This window comes from Manis pentadactyla, chromosome 1 (genome assembly GCF_030020395.1).
Source record: "Manis pentadactyla isolate mManPen7 chromosome 1, mManPen7.hap1, whole genome shotgun sequence".
In the NCBI taxonomy this organism is placed as follows: domain Eukaryota; kingdom Metazoa; phylum Chordata; class Mammalia; order Pholidota; family Manidae; genus Manis; species Manis pentadactyla.
The window spans coordinates 118,042,674-118,068,277 of NC_080019.1; the positions used below are offsets into that span (position 1 = coordinate 118,042,674).

The 25,604-nt window shown below is 38.9% G+C and overlaps 1 protein-coding gene across 13 annotated transcripts in view; it reads left to right on the plus strand.

The window, feature by feature from the left end:
• The window catches only part of LPP (LIM domain containing preferred translocation partner in lipoma), a 632,552-nt gene that overhangs the window by 209,630 nt on the left and 397,318 nt on the right, over positions 1–25,604 (plus strand). For all 13 annotated transcript variants that reach the window (XR_008997202.1, XM_036875183.2, XM_057501065.1 and 10 more), the window contains one exon: positions 3,490–3,691. Coding sequence is in view for 12 of the 13 variants with exons in the window: in XM_057501046.1 (XP_057357029.1) it covers positions 3,490–3,691 (202 nt within the window). In the remaining variant the exon portion in view is untranslated. The remainder of the gene's footprint in view (positions 1–3,489; positions 3,692–25,604) is intronic.

Consider the following 25,604-nt stretch of genomic DNA (forward strand, 5'->3'; position numbering starts at 1 on the left):
TTAAGCTAATCCAAACAGTAGAAAAGGATGCAGAAGCTTCATATCAAAACCTAAGAATGATAAGTAAAACAAGTAGAGAAAGAACATACAAATGATCTTACTAATGGTTGTATGTACAAAAATCCTGTATAAAACAGCATATTTAATTCATCAGTATAGCAAAACAGTACAACTGTGACTGGTAGGATTTTTTTCTAGGAATGCAAAGATAGTGTAATAGCTGGAAATCTATCAACTTGATTCATTACATTACTCAGTTAAGGGATTAAAAAGAGGTTATTGTATCAATGGACGCTAAGGAGAGAGATACAGAGATTCTAGAACAGGATGAGTAAGCAAGGAGATCACCTTTCATTCATTCACACATTCATGAGTAACGTATTTTTCTAAGGGCTTTCTAGCCAGACATTGTGCTGATATAGTGACACTACTCAGAAACTTCCAGATTATTAGGGCAGATAGGCAAGTGAATAAATAGCTTGTGTGTGGACTGTTATAAGTATGAGATTAAAGTATTAGAAGAATATGGAAATTAGGCTACTCTTTAGGAAGAGTTAGGGGAATGTGCACAACATCAGAGATACTTGAGCTGGGTCAAGATAAAAAAAATTAGGGCTTGGTAGAAAGTGAAGGGAGAGAATAGCATTGTAGATGGTGGGCGCAGCATGAGCAAGGGTTCAGGGTCATGAAAGCTTATTACAAATCCTGGGAATGGTGTCATTGGCCATTGTTGACCTGAAGAAGAATGGCACGGGAAGATGCTGTTAGGTAGCTCAGCTGAAGGTGCTTGGCCAAACACATGGAACGCTCAAGAGGCAGAGCTGGAGGCACCTCCTTGGGGAGGGCAGTGTCAGGGGAGTATATGTGCAGGGATAACTGAAAGCATCAGGGAGTCAATGATTTTCATGCTGATGCTTAAGTTTTCATTTTTCATATTCTCTCACAAGTTGCCTGTTCTTTTATATCTTTGGGATATCTGAAAAGGCCAGGATTCTATAGTTAATTTGAAATGTGGGATTGCTCTGAAAATGTGCTTCTTTGCTTTAGAAATCACTGCATTGGATGCAGCCCATTTTATAAAGCTCCTATTTTGGAATAACTTCAGATTTTCAAAAAAGTTAAAGGGATACCATTAACCCATTTTTTAAAATGTACAAATAAAATTTTTACTGCAAGTGTACAGAGTACATTAACATTGTCAAACCTTTGTTTCCCACTTATATTCACTTTAGTCATGTTGAAAGCAGAACAGACACTTTTATCTCCTTTCAGTAGAAGACAAACTCAATTAAAAAAATCTACAAAACCAAAATTACTGTTTCCCAACTCTGAGAGATTGGCCTGGTTTTGGTATTAAAAAAATAAAACTTCTTTAATGATTCTAAATGTGCAACCTGGTTTAAGAATCATGAGTAAACCAGATTCATGGTTGTTTTTCTATAAGGTTTTTGTGCTGGCCCTTCATGGTGGTTTAGGGATGTGTACATTGTGGTCTCTGCCCTTTCATGGTACTCACAGTGCACAGGTGTATATGTGGCACAGCATGTGCACCAGGTTCAGAGGGAGGAAGAGGAAAGGAGGGCCCTGCAGCTGGAGTGAAAAGCCGGTGTCGCCACCAGTTTAAGTACCAGAAGCCTCTTGATTCCCAACTTAGAGTGTACTTCATTGATTCATGTCTTTTAAAATAAGCATATGATTTTATTGACATAATATTATATATATTGAAGAATATTGACATAATATGTTAATTTCAGGCATGCAGCATAGGGATTCGACATTTGTATATATTATGGAACACCATGATAAGTGAAGTTATCATCTGTCACCATATAGAGTTATTATAATATTTTGACTATTCATTTATTGAGAAAACTACGTCTCCAACGGTCCTGCCCCCTCTTTGCATACCACTTTACAGTATTTAAGGCACTTTAATGTTATCTCATTGGCTGTCATAAAGACTGTAAGTTGAGGGGGACAGGGCTTTTGTTTTAATTTTGAAGGAGCAGAGGTACCCAGGCGGGGCACCTGATAGGAGGTCAAGGTCCTGCCTTTCCCCCTGGTGTGGGCTGATGCTACCCAGGCAGCACTGCACCCCACCTCTCCGTGTTTACTGCAATGGTTGTGCCATGTGCCGAGGCCTTAAATTTTTCCTGCGTTTCAAGTGTTCTTTGTCTTTACAGACATCTGGAGGTAATCACATAGCCCTCTCAATTAATTCAGTTGAATTAGTAAATCACTGGGTGTATTTGGGGCTGGGAGCTGGTGCAGGGTGCCTTCCGGGCCTCCCTGCAGTGGAGAGCTCTTGCAATCAGGCTTGGAGAGTCCTTCTCTGTGCAGTGAGTGAGGCTCAGCCCTAGCCTGCGGGCTGCCTGCAGGGGAACTGGCTTATGCTGACACATAAGACATCATTTTCTTTTCTTGCATAGTGTATTACAATCTGATTAGAACAGCTCCTGAGCTGGACTGGTTTGTCCCCTTCTAGTTAAGTTTTTCATAAAGGTCCTGTATGATATCAGCTCAGCATGGCTCCTAATGGGGCATTTCTTTGCCACACGGGACTGGTTTGTGCATTACAGGTATTGAATATTCTAGCCCCTGGCTACTGAATGCCAGTAATTGTCCCAGGCATTGGTGCAATGTCTCCCTTCCCCCAATATGCAAGTATCCCTTGGTGGGGAACAGAACTGCTTCTGCCCCACAGATCATTTTACAGTGTCCAGCTGGTGCACCTGTTATTCCCTTGTTTCAGGAATAAACTTTTAGTGGTTACTTAATGCCTAATAATAAATTAAAACTCCTCAAGCTTATATGCAAAACTATTTGTGCTTTGGTGCTGTCCCACACTTTAGCTCTCTGCTAGCAACTTTTCTTTGTTTTCCCTCCAGCCACTCTAAACATAAGGGTTGTGTACATTTCTTCCAATGCAACCTTGTTAACATTGTGTAGACCCAACCTCCAGTCAGCACTAAAGACCCAGTTTAAAGGTCACCCATTAATGAGGTCTTAGTTCTGCTACCAGCAAGAAGCGATCTTATTTTTTTCTGCATCCCAGCAATACTTGTGTGGGTGTGTTTACCTCGTTCAGGTAGCTTAGCACCATTGGTGTGGCAGTCATTTTAATAGATTATAAATAAAATGGAAGCTTTTCCTACCCTTGCTAGTACAAGATTCTTGTACCAGTTCAGAGACCCTTTCTTATTTACATTTATTTCCCGAGAAGTGCTAGGCACTAAAATGCATACCTGTTGGAAGAGAGGCGTTCAAGATTGGTTGAAGGGATTGTTCACTTCTTCTCCTCCAGTTAAATTTTTCATGACTCTCCTCCTCACCCTCCTTCTTCCTTCTCCCTTCTCCATGTTTCTTCTTTTCAGAGGGCTTCATCTAGAGTTCATTAAGATGGATTAAGATGAAATAATAATGAAGTGAAGTATGTTGCTTCCATTTTCATGCCTCTGTAAAAACAACTGTGTTTCTTTTAAATTCCAGATTCCAGCGATGTCTCACCCATCTTGGCTGCCACCCAAAAGCACTGGTGAGCCCCTTGGCCATGTGCCTGCACGGATGGAGACCACCCATTCCTTTGGGACCCCTAGCATTTCAGTGTCCACACAACAGCCACCCAAAAAGTTTGCACCCGTAGTTGCTCCAAAGCCCAAGTACAACCCATACAAGCAGCCTGGAGGTGAAGGTAAGTGGGGGGACTTCTGAGTTGGGCGCCCAGAGTGGGAGAGGGCAATGTAATAAAATGATTTAAAGCACACTATTGTGTTGGAAAAAGGTAGCTTAAGGATTTTCAGTGTGGTTACCATAATTCACAGACCATCAAAGGTTAAAGAACAGTTAGGAACCATCTAGGCCTACTCTTCTTTTAGGATAAAGAGATGAGACCTGTTAGGGGCTAGGTGGCTATGGTCATACAGTGAGTTAGGGCTACAGACAGAACTAGAACCTTGATCTCTTCATTTGGAGTTTGGCACCCTTCTGCATTACCCTCCACCCCCATCCCATTGTCTTGTAGGAATGTGTCTACTACCCAGTTGTCCCTCCTTCTTGCCATGGACACTATCCCAAAATGCTGGCAAGCAGTGGTCTGATTGGAAACCCATACAGAGTGAACCTGTTGAGGCACCTGGAATTGTTCTGCCTTCTCTGGCTAGTTTTCCTCCCCTTGGCTGCTGCAGGATGCAGTTAATCAAAGACTTAGTGGAACTCGTTTTCCTTGGCTCATGGTTCTTCAGTGATGGCTCTGTGAGATCTACACTTGATGAAACTCAGAGAAAGCAAATTTGAGTGGAGCCTAGTTGTGGGGGTTTAACAGCAGTACATTCAGTTCATATCAAACAGAGTTTGAAAATCTAATGAGCTTGGCATCTCAGGTATATATGTCTGTGCACACTCCACACACTACACCCCATAAGCAACAAGAGGATTGCTGTACTCTGGTTGGAGTGTTCCGTATTTTTATCAATTAGGTGTTAGCAGCTCATCCAAACCTGTAAAATGATAACTTAAATAGCTGAATGTTAGACTTCTGGGAGCTGAGAGAGAAGATGCAGTAAAAGCAGATTCAGTGCCCCTTTCCACCTTAAAAAATGTACCTTATTCTCTCCATGATGCTTCTAATTGCTTCTTGGATGACATTAGTGTGTTTGTCTCAGGAAGTTTATGAGACACTTTCACGCTCTGTGATATAGTTCAGTCTCTTTCCTGGTCCTCTCCCTGCCCCCAGCACTCACCTATTGGTATTTGAATTAGCATTTAATGGCTTCTGAAGTCAGAAGCCTAGTCCAGATATCTGTCCTGCTATGTGGTTGGGGCACTTAGGCAGGTGGTTGGCAGGTGGGGCACCAGCATGCACTCCGGAGCTGGCCCTGTGGGTCTTTGGGGGCCCTTTCTACAGAAAGGGCAACGAGACCTTCAGAGAGCTGCTCTGGAAAAACAATAAATGATGGCCTTGGTGCTCAACTAATCTCCACGGCAGTGCTTAAAGTTTTATTGGCCTTGAAGGAGACTCCACCTTTGCAGTTAATCAAAGACTTAGTGGAACTTGTTTTCCTTGGCTCATCGTTCTTCAGTGATTGCATGGGATCTGAAAGAGAATCCCTCTTCATAAGGACAGAAGGAGCCATATTTTGGCTTTCTCATTTGTATTCTCAGTGTTTCCCCTTGTTTGCTTACTAGCAGGATTGTTTTTCTGTCTCCTAACTTTTGAGGAGAGCTAAAATGGACTTCCCTCTAAAAGGAAGGGGATAAGGCAGGTTCCCAGCTAGAGTAGGAGGCAAACGTGTGAAGAAGCCTTTGTACGTATAAACAGTTGATACACACCCGAGGGTTGGGAGGGGGAAGGTCATATACTAAGTAAGCTAATAAATGGCATGTGTGAGATAGAAGAGAGAAGCATATAACAATCTCCCTTTACACTCCTTCCCCTCCAAATACTATGAATTACAGTGTCCTGGCTCCTTGGATGACTCTTTCTGCATTGAGATGGGAGGTTCGATGTTTCGAACATACTTCACTGTAGGATGGGAGGTTCACCTACTGTCTGTCTTGTTCTCGAGGGACACTGGTATAATACATACTCTCTCTCCTATATAGATCACAAATCTTTGCTCTTCCTCAACATACCACCCCACACCTTTTTGTCATCCTGCTGGTATCACCTTCTCCAAAATGTCTAGGCATGGCCTAGATCAGAATTAATTACTCCTTTCCCTGGGCTTCCACATACATCTTATTCCAGGACTGTCACGTTTCTACTTTTGTTATTGCTCCTGCTCTCACTGTCACTATTGAACATGTGCTTTATGTGAGACACTATGCTTTTTCATTGTCATTTTAGTGCCTTCCCCTGTAACTCTATGAAATAACTTTTTCCACATAAAGAAATGGAACCTTAGAGAGGAGAGGTGGCATCTCTATGATTTTATGGCTCTTAAGTTTCTGAGGTGAGGCTCTTGTCCTTACCCACCATGCTATACTGCTTGTCCTTCTCTTCATGGCATATGTGGCACTGAGGCCCCGCATGATGGTGATACTTCCCTACTTCCGTATAAGAACGTAAGCTTTGTTTCCCGATTTAAGCAACAAGGCATGGTTTCTCACTTGTCCTTATGTTCCTCTTGGCTCTTATTATGCTACTGTGTTTTTAGTAGGAATGATTGTGTATGGTCAAATGCATGTCTGTATGTTCTTATGTATATATATATTTGGATGGATGGCGGATGGCTGGATGGGTGAGTGCACTGCTCAGTAATTCTTCTCTTGCAATAAACAGTTGGGAATATGGCATCCTCATTTGAAGCAACTCATTTTCATTTAATTCAGAAGTCTTGATTCTTTCTTGCAATTCTGCCAATCTCTCTCTCTCTTTTTTAATATAACCTTTTTTGAGTATGTGCAAGAAGAAATTTCCCTTGCATATGTACATTTTAAAGACAAATATGGGAAAAGGTTCATGGATATGCAGACTTCTTTTTTAAAGGAAGCTACATCTCTTCATCTGCTATGTATTAATGACATGCTATTTGTTGGAAGTGTAAGATTTGCTTTACTTTATATTTAATATAAATGTGAGTTCATTCTCTTTTACTCTAAACATTTTTATAAGTCATGTTATTTTTTTGTTTAAATTTTTTAATTCTTGAAGTTTATATCCATTTTCTTTCTTTGCGCATTTAGAATGTTCTGTACTATTAGTGAAATCCTAGTGATTGTAGGTAACACAGTTTTTATTTGCAGAGTGAGTTGATGCCACCAGGGGCTTGTGCCTCAGCTCACTCTGTTCCTTGCCTTTAGTATGCACTCTCCCTCAATTTCTAGCCCAGAAAGACTTTCATTCGTAGCTTAATTCAGAGCCTGACCTCCGAGAAGCTTAACTGCGAAGACAGAAAATTATAATTAATAGAAATCACACAATCACCTTTCCTGGTGTAAATGTGAGAATTGCAGTGCAGAGAGTATACTTTTTTGCTGAGAGATACTCAGGGCTTAGTTGGCACCAGACCTCAGGTCCCTTCCATCTGAATCCAGAGTTATGCAGGACTTCTTTCTTTTTCACTTTGCCATAACCTCTTTATGCATCTTATACACTTCTTTTTTATTTAATTAAGGTATTATTGATATACACTCTTATGAATGTTTCACATGAAAAACAATGTGGTTATTACATTCACCCATATTATGAAGTCCCACCCATACCCCAATGCAGTCACTGCCCATCAGTGTAGTAAGATGCCACAGATTCACTATTTGCCTTCTCTCTGCTACACTGTCTTCCCCGTGACCTCCCAAACCATGTGTACTAAACATAATACCCCTCAATGCATCTCATACACTTCTTACCACAGTGTGCCTTCCACTAGATTTACTGGTATATGTGCCTATCTCTTTCTATTGACTTGGAACTTTTGGAGTCAGGGGCTGCCTGACTCATGCCTTTATTCCCAGAACACCCAGCAGATCCCTCACACATAACAGGTCCTCAGAAATGTTTGAGGCTAGCTTAACTTCAGCAATGTAAACCTGCTTGTCCAGGCACAGGCTGTAGCTTCTCAATTGCTTATTAGGCTTTATGGTTCTGCAGCTCAGCCTATGTGTCTGAGTTATTTTTACCTTCCTCTACCCATTCCTTGAAATGTTTAGTTCATGAGTTGATGTTTTACTTCTACCTTAAAGTTACTGATTATATCTCTCACCTTGGTATTATATCTGCAATCTCTGAGGCTTGCTTTCTCATTTTTTCACTGTGAAAGTGGTAATGTACCCACATATTTTCCACATCAACTTATATTTATGTGACGCCATATGTTATAATTTTCTTTTAAAAGGTATTCTGCTAATAACCTTTCTCTAAAGGGCTTTGGCATACTTTAAAGTGGGGTGTGCTTTTTCCCCAGTTAGTAGCTCTTTAGGCTTTGGGGTCCTTCTATTTTTGTACATTGTTCTCATACTTTTCATTGACTGTTTTTTTTTAACAACTTGAGCTTCCACAGCTGTCTTTCAATGCACCTGTATTTCCAAATAGTTTTATGTGTCCAGTGTTATATCCTTACAAGCCCATATATTTTTATTAAGTTTTGCCTTCTTACAAATCTTATACTGTTAAGTGCCTGTCTTGTGGAATGCCTTTGGTATGTACATGAGTTCTAATTTTCAATGATTTTGTCTCATCTTCTTTTCTAGACTATGAGGATAACAGGCTAATGCAATTTTCCTTCTGGTCTTTAATGTACTAGCCAGTAGTGTTCTTTACTCTGTGATCTGGACCCCTTCTCTGCTTTACATTTAAAAAAAGTAAAAGAAAAACTTTAGACTGATAGGAGAACCAGGATACAGATCTTTTTTCTGTTCTTGGTAGATACTGAAGTAAGTGATTTCCTATTTAATGATACATTGTTTTCTTGAGATGGTTTTAAAATTTGCCTTTTACTACAACTCTGGGAATTAAACACACACACACACACACACACACACACATACACACACAATCACGTTCTCTATTTTAACAGATAGTTCCATATAGAATGAAACTATATAGTTCCTCTATAAAATACGAATAGGGTGTGTGTTTTCAAGCTTTGCCTACATTGCTCTACCTAGACTAGTAGAGTCAGATTAGAGTGGGTGAGCATCCTAAACCTAGAAATTTTTTTGCCAGATCTCTCTGTGTGTTTTGCTACCTTTAGATTATTAGTCCAGTCCATGGAGGGGGACTAGTTACAGGTGACTGCTCATTTGGGGTAGACATAGTAACTAGAACAATGTGCCACCTAAAGAGCTGAGCCTCCCACCTAGGAGGTGACGACCACACTTGTTCCCTTTCTGCTTTCACCCTGGAGCTGCTCGCTCTTCATGTGTTAATCACAAAGTTTTGAGCAGCAAAACCAGAAAAGAGTTTGAAGCTTATCTAGTCCAGTTCTTTCATTTGCCAGATGTGAAAACTCAGTCTGATAGGGGAAGAATGACTTCCCAAGGTGACCCGAGTTTCGGGCTCACCTGGGTCCAGAACCCAGGTCTCCTGTAGTGCTCGGTTCTCTGCATTTCCCCTGGCTCAGCTTGGAAGTGGCAAGATTGGTGCTTGGTTCCTAAAAATGGATGAGTCCTGCATTGTTGATATTTGGTAGAGAACTAGCCACCAGTGATGTGAAGTCATGTAATCTGGTTAGGTTGAACATGTTTGTTTTCTGAGCAATTAACTAAAATGGATAGCTACTAATGGCAGTAAGTTTAAGGAAATCATTCAGGATGGATTTTCCCTAGCAGTTTTGTATTGAACATGTAGGCCAATTTGGTGCTGCTGCTCTTCTTATGGTTAGTAAAACATTTTTCCCTTTAAACCCAGAATAATCGGTGGTAAAAAACTGATGAGCGCTGCTTTTGAACTCTAAATACTCACATACAAATGCTTAGACTCAGTGTGCTCTCCCGTCTCTGGAGTCCTGGGGTCTGTTCCCTGCACTGGAAGGTGAATCTGGCTTTGAGGTGTAAATGGGAAACAGCTTCTTCTTGTCCTGACAGTCCTGTGAAGTTGCCAGCAATCATAGAAGGGCAATTGCAACTTCTCAGACGTTTGTTATGATTATACGTGGCCTGTCATGAGGAGCCGCAAATTGACTGACACGTCAGCCCCTCTAATGAGACTTGGGTTGGACCACTGCCCCTCCTCTGGTTCAGGGTGTGCGTCGCAAGCCTCAGCTGCCACCATGGAGGTGCCACCGTGGAGGTGCCACCGTGGAGGGTGGTACATGAGTTCTAATTTTCAAAGCCTCCGGGGAGGAAAGGACAAGCTGTTCATTCATTAAAGGGTCATATTATAATGTATTAATTTGATCTTTACATTGCATCTTCCTGAAGAAAAAAGAACTTGTAATTCTTTGGGCGACATCATATCTTACCAAATATTCTTAGGCCGTGTGGACACTCAGAAGAATCTCCATCCAACACTGACCTGGCAGTCAGGGCATTTACTTTCGAGCCTCGGTTTCACCACTTGACCTTGGTCTTGACACTTTTCTACTCCACATTTCCTAATTTACAATATTACCTGATAATATTAATTATTTTACAGGATTATTTTGAGGATCAAATGTAATAGCAAGTGCAAAAATGTTGTATAAACCATAAAAATACCTTACAATTTTAAGGAATTACTGTTGTATGCTTATTCAACAATCATGTACTTAACACAGATTTTGTGCCAGGTCCTCTTCTAGGGGCTGAAGTAATGGCAATGAGCAAAACAGAGAATAATCCTTGCCTCATGAAGTATACTTCTTGTCATAATAAAAATAGCTAATTGTTTTTATTAGAAATAAAGAATATTAATAAAATCATAAAATAACATTTAATGTATTTTATAATTGTATATAGGCTATTATCAATTATTTGATGTTATAATAGTACTGTAAGACTAATAATATAAATATAATTATTACTAATAAATGTATTCAGATATAGTGATAAGTATAATTCTTAATAGTGATAGGAATCACAGTGCCTCACTATTATGTCAACTATAGAATTCTAGAACCAGGGAGAATCTTAAAAATTACCTAACATAACCCTCTTACTCCATTTTTAGAGGCTCAGAGAGGTCAAGTGGCTTGTTCAGTATAGAACCATAAGCAGTAAAGTTAAGCCTTGATCCTGTGGATTCCATCCACAGTTGCCACAGTTCTGTGTCACCTGTGTATATTGCAGGACATGTTTAGAAGCTACAGTGAGAGAATTAATATATGTAGACAGAGTAGATTAGATGTTTTAGAACAAAAAAAGTTCACAGATGGTTGACAAAGTCCCTTTTACTTTGTAACCTGTCAGCTTAATTGCTGAAATGAATTCCTTAATAAGGTGGTAGATTTCTCATCCTCATCTGATTTCAAAAACAGTGACTATTGCATGGTGAGGTACTCTTTAATTTTCTTTTTAAATTGTATAAACATATGATACTATTGTCACTCCATATTTTAAATCTGAACAAAGCTTAACTTATTTTTTGAAAATAAAAATAAACATAGAACTACAATAAATTATCACAAAATACTTACCAGAATAGCTAAAATAAAATATATCATATGCTGGTGAGCATGTGGAGGAAATAGATCTCTCATGCATTGCTGGTAGGAATGTGTTAAATGGTATAACTACTCTGGCAAAGTCTTTGACAGCTTTTTTTTTTTTTAACGAAAGTAAACATATACTAACCATATAATTCAGCCATTGCACTCCTGGAAATTTAATCCAAAGACGTGAAAAGTTATGTTCACACAAAAACCTATACATGAATGTTCATAGCAACTTTTTTCATAATGGCAGAACACTGGAAATAATCCAAATGTCCTTCAGTGGATGAATGTTTCAACAAACTGGTACATCCATACAATGCAATAATGATGTTTGTTAATAAAAAGGAATGAAATATTCATACATGCAACACCTGGATTGACCTCAAGGGCATTACTGAAAAAAGAAAAAGTCAGTCTTGAAAGGTTACATATACTGCATGATTCCATTTGTAGGACATTCTTGAGATGACAAAGCACTAGGGATGGAGAACAGATTTGCCGTTGCTAGGAAACAGGGTTGGGAGACGGAGTGGGGCTGGGAATGAGTGTTCATAACAAGAAAAAGCAACAGGGGGTCTTTGTGGTGGAAGAACAGTTCTTCACCTTGGTTGTGCTGGTGGTTACATGCATCTGTGCATGGGATACATACTCACTGGAGAACTGTATACTCACACAAATGAATGCAGTTTAAGAAATGGTAAAAACCGAATAAAGGCTTAGTTAACAACAATGTAAGAAAGCCGTTTTCCTGGCTTTGGTATTGTATATATTGGATGTTACCATTGGGATAAGTTGGGTGAGCTGTATATGGGACGCTTTATACTATTTTTATAACTTTCTTTTACTCTGTATTTCAAAATAAAAAGTTTAATAGTAGTAAGAGAAATGCGTACGTATAGATGGCTTCATGCTTCTCCTTCTCAAGTGCCATCTTGCCTGCACACCAAGCTGCCTGTACCACACTTTGAAGGTCACTATTATAATGTATGGTTTAAACCAGTCGTTTTTCAAAACTGACCAGGCATCAGAAGGACTTGGGGAACATTAAAAAAAGGAAAACAAACCCCACAGGTCCTGGGCTAATAGCAGTCTCACAGAACTCCCCAAATAAGTTGGACTGATGCTCAACCAAAGTCTGGGAACCATTTGTTTATTTCCATACCCCAGGGGCCAATGTTTTAATACCTTCTGAACCTTGTGTAGGTTCAGTGGGCACACACTGTCTTTTTGGTTAATTACAGTGGCTTTTGAAGTCTGAAGCATCCTTTATCATAAGAACAATGTAGAGAATCAGGAACTCAAATGGTCCTTTACCTTTCTGTGCTTTTCTCTCTGTGCTTTCATTGTAAACTCCAGTTTTCTGCATATGTTGTTTTAAGGAATTTTAATTGGGATCCAAAAAGAGGAGAAAGATTTTTTTTTAAAAGATTCTTCTAGAATGCCTCAGTGATGCCCAAACTTTTGCATTATAGAGCAGTTGCTATTGTGCTACTTCAGGTGGTGATGCCTGAAATCCCAGCTGATTTTGTGTCACGACAGTTATATGTAAATGATCTATTAATGGATCTATTATGATATCATAAAAATAAATCTGACACCTGAGCCTTTGGGCAAATACATGAAGAAATTGTACCCTGGAACAATGATTGACCCTAGGAGCTATAAAAGAAAAAAAAAATCATGGCATTATATTTTATTCATCCTTCCTTAATTTTTCTGTAGCCAGAGACTGGACAGCTGAGGACAGTGCTGGGGACAGAGGAATACAGGTACTTGAGATGTAACATCTCATGCCTTCAAGCACTTTGACCTAGCATTTTCTCTTATTGTCCATTTTTCACATTGTTCTGTATGTTGCTATTCTCAAACAGAAGAGACAGTCTGCTAGTTAAGACAGACCTGTAATAAGCACCATGTACCCATAAAGCTGTATTCTGTATATTAATTATCATAAAAGAACATGTTGGGTGTGTTACAGGAGAATATCAGGAAATCATTATAGAAGAGGGGATATCTGAACTGAGTCTCGGAAAATGGGTTAGTTGTTAGCCAGATGGAAAAGGATGGTAGATGGCATGACACACCAGGCAAATGGAACAGCATTTGCAAAAGTAAAGAGAGGCACCCATTCTGACCCTTGTAGCTTTGGTAGCTCTTTGCTGATGTCCTTAGGCAGTGCATCTGGGCTCCTGAGAGTAGCTTTGCAATGTGAGATGAACAAAGGGACTTCACTATGAAGGACTCAAACCTAGTACACTCTGAAACATACCTCTAGGAATCATTCTGGGAAGTTGGGTAGCTACAGACAGGCAGCACCAAGAAACAAGAGCATACTGACCTTATCATAAGGGCAAGAAACGTCTACCTGGTGGTCCTGTCCAGAAGCATCATGCCATTTCCACCCAACTGTCTGTAAGGCTTGAGAATAAAGTGTTTCTGTGTACACAGATGCTAAGACCAAAAAGGAAGGGAAAAAAAGCAATCCTTTCTCTCATTTCTCCCCAAACTAAGTCAAAGCAGCCTTTTTATCTAGTCAGATATAAACCCTTAAGAATGTGAGATATGAGCCTACTTGATTTTTTTTCTTTTTTAATCTCCACTTTGGGGTGATCCTGAGAAAACAGGAAGCAATGAAAGGAAGACTTTATAATGAAATATTCGTCACAACTGAAACTTTAAAACTGTGTGTGCATGCGTGTGAATGGATTTTGAAGCAGATTCTCATGTAATACCTAATTTAATTACCAAAATATCCTGTAGCTTTATTATGGTTCCTGTACAAATGGAAAATATGAGATTCAGAGGATCCACAGTGAGGCTTATAAATGTAGAAGCCACGTTTGACCAAATTTTAATATTTCCCCTTAAGCAAAGTGTAGGTGTTATAGAACAGCCACTAGTATAATAATTATTGGTTATTACTATCACTAAAACCATATCTCTTGCAAAATGTTGTTGTAAGGATGGGAAAAAACTTTTTAGTGGATTTATTAGTCTATTTCATTTGAACCCCATTCTGCTTTACTCTTAACCTCATCTTTTCAGCTATACTGTAAAAGGTGGGCATCAACACCTCCAATCTGCAGAGAATATCATGTCAAGTGAAATGAGTAGCATTTCAGGGCAAAGCTGGGGTTTGAACTCTTGTCAGCTCCAAGTGTAGAGCTTCTCCTTAGCACTACACTGCATCTCATGTTAATGCTAGTATTACTTTTTATTAAAAGAAGACAAATACCTCACTGGTGTTTTCCTTAATCATTACCATTCAAAGCTGTTTGCAAATTGAAGTCATCCAAATAACATGGAAAGTACTTAGAATCACCTGCCCATAGGTGTGTATACAGTGATGTATGAAAGCATAAGACAGCCAAACTAATTTCAAGAAGTCATTACCAAGAAGACATTATTTCAGAAAGCCCTTGGAATAACTGCTTAAAAATCTCCCTTAGTTTAGGTGAATTATGTCCTTTTTGTTGAATTTGCTAGATTTCATTGGTAGTTTTGTTGGCCTCAAAATGAAATTAAAATGACATTTAAAGTTGCTATTTTTGTTAGTGGTCTGCTCATATATGTTACAATGATTTGGATTTTATTAAGTGCTTCCTTTGTAAAAATTATTTACTGGGAAAGGAATTTCTAAGTTACATGATGGGTATCTAGAAATATTGCCATTTGGGGTGACCTTGAAGTATTGACCAGTAGATGAATTTTATTTTTTGCATATCTTACCCTGTAACACAAATTCACTGTGTTCCTCTAGTAGGGGGTATTTCAGATACATCATGCCATTTTTATTGAATAAGGCTTTTTAATAAATAGGGAAAGAATGAAAACCAGGTTCTAGTCCTTAAGTAGTTTGTATTTTCATTTAGAAACCTGACATATGAAAATAACCAGTTGACTGGTGATACAAAGCTATACCTTTTGTTAGTGAAGTGGCTGTAGAGTTGATTTCTCAGAGGACCCAAGAGTTTACCTGGGCCAGGACAGGATTAAGAGAGGGAAAATTAAGGGGAGGCAGTGGCCAAGCACATGGACTCTAGCATCAGATAGTTCTGGGGTCAAGTTTTGATTTTACTACTAATTTTCTAGGAACTTGGACAAACTAGGTTAAGTAGCTACTTAAGCTCTCTCAATTTGTTCTTTCTTTAAAATCGATATATATGTATCTCAAAGAGTTGCTTTCAAAATCAAATGAATACATGGCACAGTGTCTGGTACAAAATAATGGCTAAATCAGTGAAAGCTGCTGTCACTATTGTTGCTGTTATTTTAAAGTGTGAGCATGACTGTTGAGAGTCAAAAAACATAGTTTTTCACCCATAAGTTTTTGGTAATAGTTGTCTAAATATAACTCATGCTGGCTATCTTTGAAAATGACCTTAGTTTTTTTGTTTTTTGTTCTGTGTTAATGTTTTGCTAATTGAAATTTTAGGATTGGCTTGTCTAAGTTTGTCCCTGTTAGAATAATGATGTGTTGATATATCCTCTTTGGAATTTCTATAACACCTTTCTCAGAGAGAGACCTCACTTGAACTATGTCAATGTGGAAGAAAAAAAACCAGCAAAGATTCCTATTATAGTATATTTTAAAGAAGGATTATTTTTATTATTGAATTATTATAGATAATAATGTGAATGAACATTATGCAAAGTAAACTGTATAAAGCCATCTAGTGATTTTGATTAATCTTTAAAATCCTTTGTTTTCCAAAATATCAAATGAGGCAGAGAGATTTTAGAGATGTTATTAATTACACAGAAAATGAATTAATTAATATTCTTAGGAATTTTACCTTGGGTCCATTCATCTCTTGGATTCATAGTTGAAATTTAGCCAGTCTTCTGAAATTTGTTTAAATGTTGTTCATGTTTATCTCTTTTTCAGACAAAGGGTCTGTATGTCATGAGACCCTCAAAGAGATGCTGAACTCATTAAGAAAGATAATCTCTCTTCCATAAGAGTTCCCCAGCCTTCCAAGCCAGTTATATTAATGCTGCTCAAGTAAAGGCAGATTTTCATTTTCCTTTCACCAGATTTAAAAGGCAGTATTTGAAGAGAGAACTGAATATTTAGTGGTGTCGGGGGTCTAATATGTATATGAGGAAATATAATGTGTATGTAATAGATGGTACATGGTGTGTACCCTCTTCTATCATGATGTAGGGCTTGACATACGTGATACATACCTTCATCTCTGTTGGCACATCTCTCGGCAGTGCATATGGAAGGTGTGGCATGGGGACAGAAGGTGTGGGTTCTTTCCCCTGACAGGGAGATCTGGTGGGGAAACTCACCCCACTGGAAGGCTGAGAAGAGTGTGGATCAGTCCTGGGAGTGCTTGCACTGACCCAGTCCTACAGGTAGAAAGTTGTCAGGAGATTCAAGTATAACTCTTCTGAGCAAAAATCCAGTTCTTTATACTGCAGCCTGCTCTCTGTTGCTTAGCATCTATTACCCATACATTTTTACTTCTCTCATATGTGATTTACAAATGCCATCGTTGTTCTGCCTCCATGAGTGCTGTTTTGGAGGATGACTCATCAGTGCAGTGGCCTATTTTAGTGAACCACAATAGCTTGGGTAGAAAGAAAAAAAGATTCAACTTACTCAGGAATGGAAAGCAGCCATCTTTTTATAGCTAAAATTGCAAACATCTGGCGACTGCTCTCTTCTACCTCCCTTCAAAAAAGGAGAATCCTCCCTCCAACTTGAGCCTGCCACTGTGTTTCATCAAGGCGGCTTGGCAAGCCTCAAGGAGCACTAGGTTTTGATTCAAAGAGGCCCCTGCCGAGCCCAGTTGGCTGGGTTCCCTTTGGAAAGTACACCCTTTCGTGCTCCTCATATACTACTGTTATGTAGTCATAATAATGGTAATAATACTGGTGATGGCAATTAATGGCTGTAGAAAATCCCCTTTTGTTTTAGTGCCCTGGCTCATTTGTGGTGGCTCTTACGGCAACTTTTATATTTTGAAAGTTAACTGTGTGTGCCAAGTTTGCCTCCATCCTCTGAAGCTTTTTGTATTCCAGAAACCAAGGGTCCACTACATCAATACAACCAGTAATTACCAACTGAATTTTATTATAAACTGCTCTAGTGAAATGTTGAAGCAACAAATCAATTGCTTTTTAAAGGGTGGCAGTGATCTTACAGTCAGAAAACAGTTCACCACAGTTATGATCCCTTAGTACCCCACCCTTGTTTCTTATTGTGATAATTGTTTGTGAAACTAGTTCTTCCCTCCTTGGCAAAAGTCAGCTCTGTTGGCAGGGGAAGTGAGAATGGCTGGTGGTTTGCAATAAGGGCTGAGAGTTAGAACTTCTGCATTTTTCTCTTGGGGCCAATGCCAGCTTCTGCTCTGGCCTTGACCAATGCCTTTACTCCTATTCCCCATTTACCTTTCTCTTCCTCTAGGCCACTGAAGGGTAGAGGTGGACCTTTCCTTTCCCAGATTCTGCCAACCTTATTACCGCTGTTCCCTTTTGCTGTCGGGTATCTTGGTCAAAAGTCATCAATAATTGTGAAGGAACAGAGAAGATATGGTAGGAGGGAAAAAAAATACAGGGTTCGATGGCATGGCAGTTTTCAAAAACAACCTCTAGTACTAAAAATAAACTGTTTTCTAGAAGTATTAGCATCTGTGGTACTTGGAAATCATAGACATTCATTGGGGGCCTTGAGCTTATTTTATATGCCTGCCTTTTGCTTTTATGCCTTTGGTAGAATTGTGTTCAGTACCTAAAGCTACAACTTTTCCTTTGATATAGTAATTTTGTTAAGTTCTCTCCTGCCAGTCTTCCCAGAATCCCAGTGAATTTTGCAAACATCTCATTAACCTAAATGCATCTTTGGAAGAGGTGAGATTGTGGCTATGGAGTTTTCTGGTTAACAAATAAAAATAAAAACAGGTTAAAAAAAAAAGGAACAAACAATGAAAGGGAAAGAGACCAAGAACTCCTAACAACCCAAAATGTGTATCTTACTCAAGACTCCATGCAGAGCCAGGTAGAGCAATGGCCTCTGGAATTTCAGAACGTGTGTGTCCCCTTCTTTCTGTCTGCTCCATTGTATTATTGGTAGTTGTGGCCTTTTCCCCCCACCCACACCTAATCTTAGAAGTTGGACTCATTTATTACAGCCAGTGTTCTAGCCAATTTGCTTTTCTCCTTCATGACTGTTAATGTGGAAAAGGTTTGCCAGTGTCCTTTACCGTATTTTCCTTTTGCTTTAGGGCTTAAAATTTACAAACTTTCTAGAATACAGCCAGTGCTCTGTTGCAGGGGATTTTAAATGTCTCTCATTGGTTCTCTGCCCTAACCACATATAAGAGTGACCTGGGAGCTTCAAAAAATACCAAGACTTGCACCTTACTCTGAGATATTGTAATACAATTGGGCTAAGATAGGCACCAGTTTTTTTCTTTCCTTTTTTGAACACTTCCCAAATTTTAGAGCTAATGAGGTACAGGACGATTTCTCACCTGATACTTGAGTTTTATCATCTCTCCCAAGATGTTTCCCAGGCTTTTCTTGACTGTTCCTACTGCCTGAAACTGAAGCTGCCTTTTCTGTCTTTGGACAGCTCTGACTTGCTTGAGAGTGTGTCTTTATTTTGATTTGAAATCTGCCTTTGTAAAAGGTGGGCATATCTCTTAGTCTTTAAAACTTTATAATCTCTAGCAATGGAATTTAGTTAATACTTAGTTGTAAGTGCCTGCCTACCAAAAGAGGAAAAAATAATATATGTGTGTGTGTGTGTGTGTGTGTGTGTGTAAATAAAACAATCTGATCTTGTCTCCCTAATTGTGACCTGGTCTTCATTAAATAGGACCGCTCCCTTCACCACTTTAGAGTTAAAAGTCTCTGAGAGAGTATTGGTGAGGAGCAAACAGACAAACAAAACAGGTAATTATTCTAATGAGGCAACGGCAGAGTCACCTTGTAGACCAGAAGACTGGGCTTTGAGGCAGGAGCTCTGTGCTGGTCACCCTCAGAGTCACAGTACCTGGCATAGTTGAGGCTCTGAGGAATCATTCAATACATATTTGTTAATAAATAATAATTATGAAGTTTATTAAGGTGATTCAGTTCAAATTAAATATACAAAAGGTGATAGTTTTAAATGTAACAATCCTTTAGAAAATATCGTGGGAGAAGTTCCCTTGTGCAGAGAGAGTAAAGCTTAATAAGAGATACGAGGGTTCTATATACAAACAGCAGAAGTCAAATAACAACTCCCAAGCTCTCTGGAAGGAGACTTAGTAGTAATTCCCCTGCTACAGATATGTCCTCTCAGGCAGCCTTAAGTTCGCTTTGGCTTAAATACAGACATTTATAGGGTCACCCATGTTACATTTAGATTAGAAGGTATTCTCGCACGTGTACGTGAAACCTGCTACTCCCCAGGTCAGCCTGGATCCTGGCTCTGCCCCAGCAGAGTGCAAAGAACAAGCGCTTCTCCCGCTATGAGTCCCTCAAGCCTTTCAGGATAGTGCTATTTCCCTCAACCCATCGTCTCCTCGCCTCCTTCAAGCTGCACAGTTCCATTACAGGGTTTCTAAACCTTTTAGAAGTTATTTTAAAAAATTGAGATGTAATTGACCTATAACATTATATTAGTTTTTGGTGTACAACATAATGATTTGATGTATGTATATATTACAAAATGATTGCCACAATAGATTTAAGTAACATCCATCACCACACAGTTACAATTCTTTTTTCCTTGTGATGAGAACTTTTAAGATCTACCCTCTTAGTAATTCTCAAATATCCAATACAGTATTGTGAACTATAGTGACCGTGCTGTACATTATATTCCCAGGGCTTTATCTTATACTTGGAAGATGGTACCTTGTAATACTTGTAATTATTTTATTCAGCCCATCTTGGGACATATCATTAGTCAGGACCCAGAAGTGAACGAATTCCACTGAGTACATGTAGAGAATGGCAAAATTCTCTAAGATAATTCTTTTTCCTAAACAAAGGTTCAAGTACTAAGAATTACCTTTATTACTTTCAGCACATTCCTTTAGGCTCATTTATAGGACTGTTCTATGTGGTATTATTATGGTTGACTTTTTTTTTTTAACGTGTATATTTTTGAAAATGTTTTTTTTTCCCCCTTACTCTAAATGGAATACAGGACCTTGGAAGGTGGTAAAGTCAACAAAGAACTTAGACTTTTCCTGTAATTAGACTGTGTAGCCTGATTAAAACAAATAGGATTTATAGTTGAATAAATAAGCTGAAGTTCTTGGTGCCCAGGCAAGTCTAAATTTTGCAACATATTGGAACAAGCTAGAGTTCAGAACGAGTAATAATAAAGGCAAAGCTAAAGTTATTAAGAAAATTATCAGGATTACCTATATGATTGCTTTTTGCAACAGCTTTCCCTGGCTTATCTTGATGGGTTTAAGTTGTCTCATAACTTGTTCATTTTAATTTTACTTACTTTTTGCTAAGAAGAAGGAAAGTCTATTACCCTGCCTGTGCCAATGATTTATTTGCATGTTGCTGTTACATATTACCACTACTTGGTTGTAAGGTACCTAAAGCATAGGTTTGTTTGAAAAGTGAACAAAACACTTAAAACTTAAACAATTTAATTAAAGTGATGAGGTGGTAGCAGTCGTTCCACAGTTACACTTAACCTTTATGATTTATTATTCCACGTGTTTGCTTAGAATGTAAAGAACACAGAGTAATCGAGGCAGGTCAACACCCATACACACCTGGAGAGGAAACACTGGCCAGATCATCTCCTGAAACTTCTAAAAGTCTTTGGTGTCAACCTGTGAAGGCATAGGCATATTTCAAAGCCCAATAGATAAGGCCAAGTTTAATACAATTGAAAGCGCTTTTAAATACTAACACTGATGACTTGGAGCCTTCCCCTACAATCCCAATTTAGGTATTTTTGGGTGTATAGATTTTATCTGCTCTGGTATTTCCTTTCACTTCACTGAACCATGTCATAATTTTTTCTCAGTTTTCTTGGATTCTAAATACTTGTATTTTTTTCAGATATCTACAGCTGTAGTTCACTTTAAAGATAGGGCTTTTTGAGGCATAATGTTTTGCTCATGGCGAATCTATTGTATGTCATCTAGTTTGTTCTGTATTGGGTATAGCCCAGAGAAGAATTAACCTGTATAAAAATATTGTCACTTCTAGACTGAAATTGTCATTAGGGATTACTGCCTCTTATCCTAGGAAAAGGGTCAGTCCAAGCTTGAGGAAGGAGACATCATATGACCTGGGCCCATTATGGGGACTACAAAAGATTTTCTTTCTCAGGAACAGACGCCAGGGCACTTGTTGGTAATAGACCAGCACATTAGATGGGCATTTGCTCCAAGTAGAGGGAGGGCAAAGTGGAGTCATCGAAGGAATCTCAGGGCAAAAGGCTTGTAGTTAGAAGCTAGGCACCACGCTTGAAGTATCTTTCAGACATCCTGTTTCAGAAATAAATCCAATCTTGACAGCAACTTTTATTTCTTCCTCAGACTGAATATAAAGAATCATGGTTCCTAGTTAATAGCTAGGGACTGTCACAAAGTTTGACTTTGTTCTGAATACAATCTCAGAACTGTGCGTGGATACCCAGTTGAAACAGAACAAAAGGATCTGCTAGAATAAAGGCAGTTTTACCTTGGCCACACAGAAAAAGAGGTGGTGACCAGTCCAGGCAACCACCATGAGACCAGAGCTAACCAGAGTGAAGTGTGGTCCACAGAAAGGGATGCTTCCCCGCTGCTCACTGATGTGTGATGTATATCACTGAACCACCCTGGGTTGTTTCCCCCGACTATAAAACAATGAGATTGACTAATATTATCCCTTCACTTCCTTCCTAGTCTATGATTGTATGAAATAATGATTCAGCTACAGAAAGTGGGTAAAACCTGGTTACTCCTGAAAGGCATGGAGTAAAATTATTCCCATGGAATATCATGAATTGAGTTAGGCTATGAAATGGGCCATAGGTCTTCCCCCTGTATGCCCTGAGTGTGGTCTTCTGCTACCCCCATGCCATCTCAAATCTCCCATTCTAGGCCAATTTCTACACATGTTCTTTCTTATGCCAGAGCAAAATGTCAATGTATGTTCTTAAGGACATATAGCTCACAGGGGAGCTAACATTTTATTTGTTCCTACTATATTCTAGCTGTCTGATATATCATTTTTACAGCATTATTTGAACTTGAAATTGAGGCACAGAGAGATTATAAATAAGTTGCTTAATGTCTTTTGGCTAATAAATAATGAATTTTGATTGGAATCCACCTGTCTCTAAATACACATTTCATGTTCTTTCAATTATATTTTGTATGTTGACTCCCAAAATCTCTACAAGAAATGGTTGTTAAATATTCACACACTGAGATATCTCTCTCTCTCTCTCTCTCTCTATCTATCTACTTCTCTATCTATCAGACAAAGATCTACATGTTCGAAAGTATGTCAGAGTGGAATCTTGCCAGAAGGACTTCCATTTTTAATAGAAATCAGAGCTTTAAGATGAAGGTATGAAGTTCTAATGATAAAAATTTAGATGTCAATCATGAGGGTGTGGTCTGGGGAGCATGATGTCTTTGGATCTATACTGTAGATGTGAACTTGACCTTGTGGTAAGAAGAGTATTAAAATAAAAGTTCTTCCAAGTTAACCTGGTGGTGGAGAGGAGAGTAAAATAAATACATGAATGAATGTCTGGCTGGCCACCTGGATTGACCAGGTATTATAAGGTAAATGCAAATGAGGGATGACAATACATTAGACGACAAGGATCCAGAATCTTTGCTATTTTTTCACTTAAAAAAAATTCCTACTCTGTTTTTAGAGCATCAAAACCTTTAAAAAGGAACCTGTAACCATTCATTTTTTCCTTTTACTGAAATGTGTGGATGGGGGGAGTGGCCAGGATCCTCAAGGGATGAGAAGAAGAGCTTAATATGGCATTCATTCATTTATTCATTCAGCAAATATCCATTGAGTACCTAGGACATGTAAGGAGTTTTGCCAAGAGCTGTGTAGGATTAGAGATAAATAAGCTGTGAACTTTACCTTGGCTGTGTAATTCATAGAAAGGAGGGAAGACAGGGGCATTCTGGCTAAGAGCTACTTAAGAGTTTCCTTGTAGCCTTGTCCTTTTCTAGGCTGGAGATTAACTCAGAACTTTTTTTAAAAATCTATTTACCTGTGAAATATGTATATACACACACAAATCAAATAATATATATATATATGTCAAAGAGCTGTCGTGGAGCCTTCATTGAAATTTATTTCAATATGAATATTGGCAGTTATAAAGAGGGATACAGCTGACCCGTCCTAACCATTATTTTAAATATGGAAAAATCCTTAGACCCATGTGAGAAAGGAATTTTGAAATCTTGGTCTGACAGTTGTGAGAGGGTTAAGAGAGTCCGTGGCTTTGTAAGCAGGCCTGGGGATCCTGCAGGAGCCGTGTCAGGATGTTGTCTGCATGCTGTCTTTGCTGATCACAGGAATCAGGTCATAGGAGAAAGAGAAGTAATACAGTGTCTCTTAGCAACCAACCCCAGGAGAAAGAGCAAATTACCCAAACCCCGCCATCTAGCCAGGGAAGAAGAAAGAAAAAAAAATATTCTGAAAGTCCTCGTTCAGTGCTCGGGGCCCTGGCTCCTCTGCGGCAGCTCCTGTTGGGGGGCTGGGCCTCCCTTGGTGGGCCGGTGGCGGGGGCAGCGTGGAGAAAGAAGTAAACAGAAAGACCCTCCAAAATGGACACATTTCTTTTCTCATCTTCCTTCTTCTTTCTTTTGGTAATTTTTTTCTTTTTGAAACTTACCTAGGAGAGGGGGAGAAAGAGACAAAGGATGAGCAAGGACCAAAGAATCCTCTCTCCTGACACGGGAACTCAGTGTCCAGAGCATGAGAGGGGTAGAGCTGGACAGGGGGGTTGCGTCACTTCACTGTGTCTGGTATTTCCAAGTGAATCTGGATTGCTCTCCAGGGGGGACAGGAATGCAAAGTCTAGAGATAGTATTATTTTATAAGACCTATTTTTGCCCACCCTGCTTGTTAACTGTGTAGCTATTAATATTGATCACTACAGCCTTTGGTCCGAGGCAGTGGTTTTCAAACATTTTTGACACAAATGACAGTAAGAAATAAATTTCACATTGGTGATACACACACACACACACACACACACACATGCACAGATATGAAAGAAAACCTTAGATAACAGTCTATGCTCTTTATATGGTACATATTGATGTTTTCTACTCTATTTCACTTCAAAAAAATTCCTTTTGGAGATCCAGTAAATTGATTTTATGAGCTATTAATGAGTTGCTTCCTAAAGTCTGAAACACTAGTCTAGGGTTAGCCTTTGCCTTCCATTTTAATTTTATTAAAATATTGCCAAACACAAGTTCAGTATTGGTGAAGAGCCCTTGGACAACATTGTGATGTTCAGACTAATAGTACTTGAGCTAAGTATTTATCTTGTCGTCTGTCAAGTAGACGTATCCTAGGATCGTGGGTTGAAATTTAGGAAATTAACCTGAGATAATTCCTCTTGGCCTGTCAGCAGTTTAGAAAGGTGCCCTAGTGTGGGTAAGAAGCACTGGACTGGACTCAGGAGACTTGATTTCACTTGGACACATTCTTTTGTCACTTGGAGCCCCTTGCATAATGACAGGATTGAGGTAGATGATGTCATAAAATTCCTTCTGACTGTAGCATCTTGGAATTCACAGCTGGAAGGGGCCCCAGAAATCTTCCAGTCTAATCTCTTTATTTCAAAGATTCAGTTCTGAAAAAATAATATTGATAGATTCCCTGCTTCCTTCTCTGTTAGGTAGAAATATAAACAAAAGATTGAATCCTGGTTTCTCACTTCAGATATCTCAGTTTGATAAAGGAGTAAAGACACTCATACAACTCAGTTCAAGAAAAGACAATTTGTTAGATGCTTTGGTTGGGGGAGAATTAAAAATGTAAAAACTCAGAAAAAATAATAATATAATCTGACTGGAAAGATAGTGGCAGTAGGCTACACTAGAATAGGAGGAGAAAGCTTTTGGGCTGGACTTTGAGGGAAGGAAAAAAATCATACATGGAGAGGTTGATGATGGTAGGACATTCCAGGTAGACTAAACATAGTTAATTAAAGAATGGACTCTTAATTGCCTCCTCTGAGTTATGGTTTTTGACCTCATTGCACTCACCATGGTTGATTATTTTCTTCAAGTTTTTTTCTATATTCTAAGAGTATTTTTATTCACAGCTAATATAACCCTTTAATAATGAGCAATTGCCTACGGCCTAGTAATAAGGTGAAGGTTGATTTAATGGTATCTGTATAGTACTCCCTGTGGCTAGGAGACACATGCTTATATAAATTCAAGGTGTTATTACAATTTTTTTCTCCTCCAGCGGGGCAGGGGGTTGTGGGGATAAAGGTAAACAAAGAAATACGAAGTATTACCTGTGATCTTTTCAGAATAAGTGATACTTGAATATTTTTTTCCTTTCTTT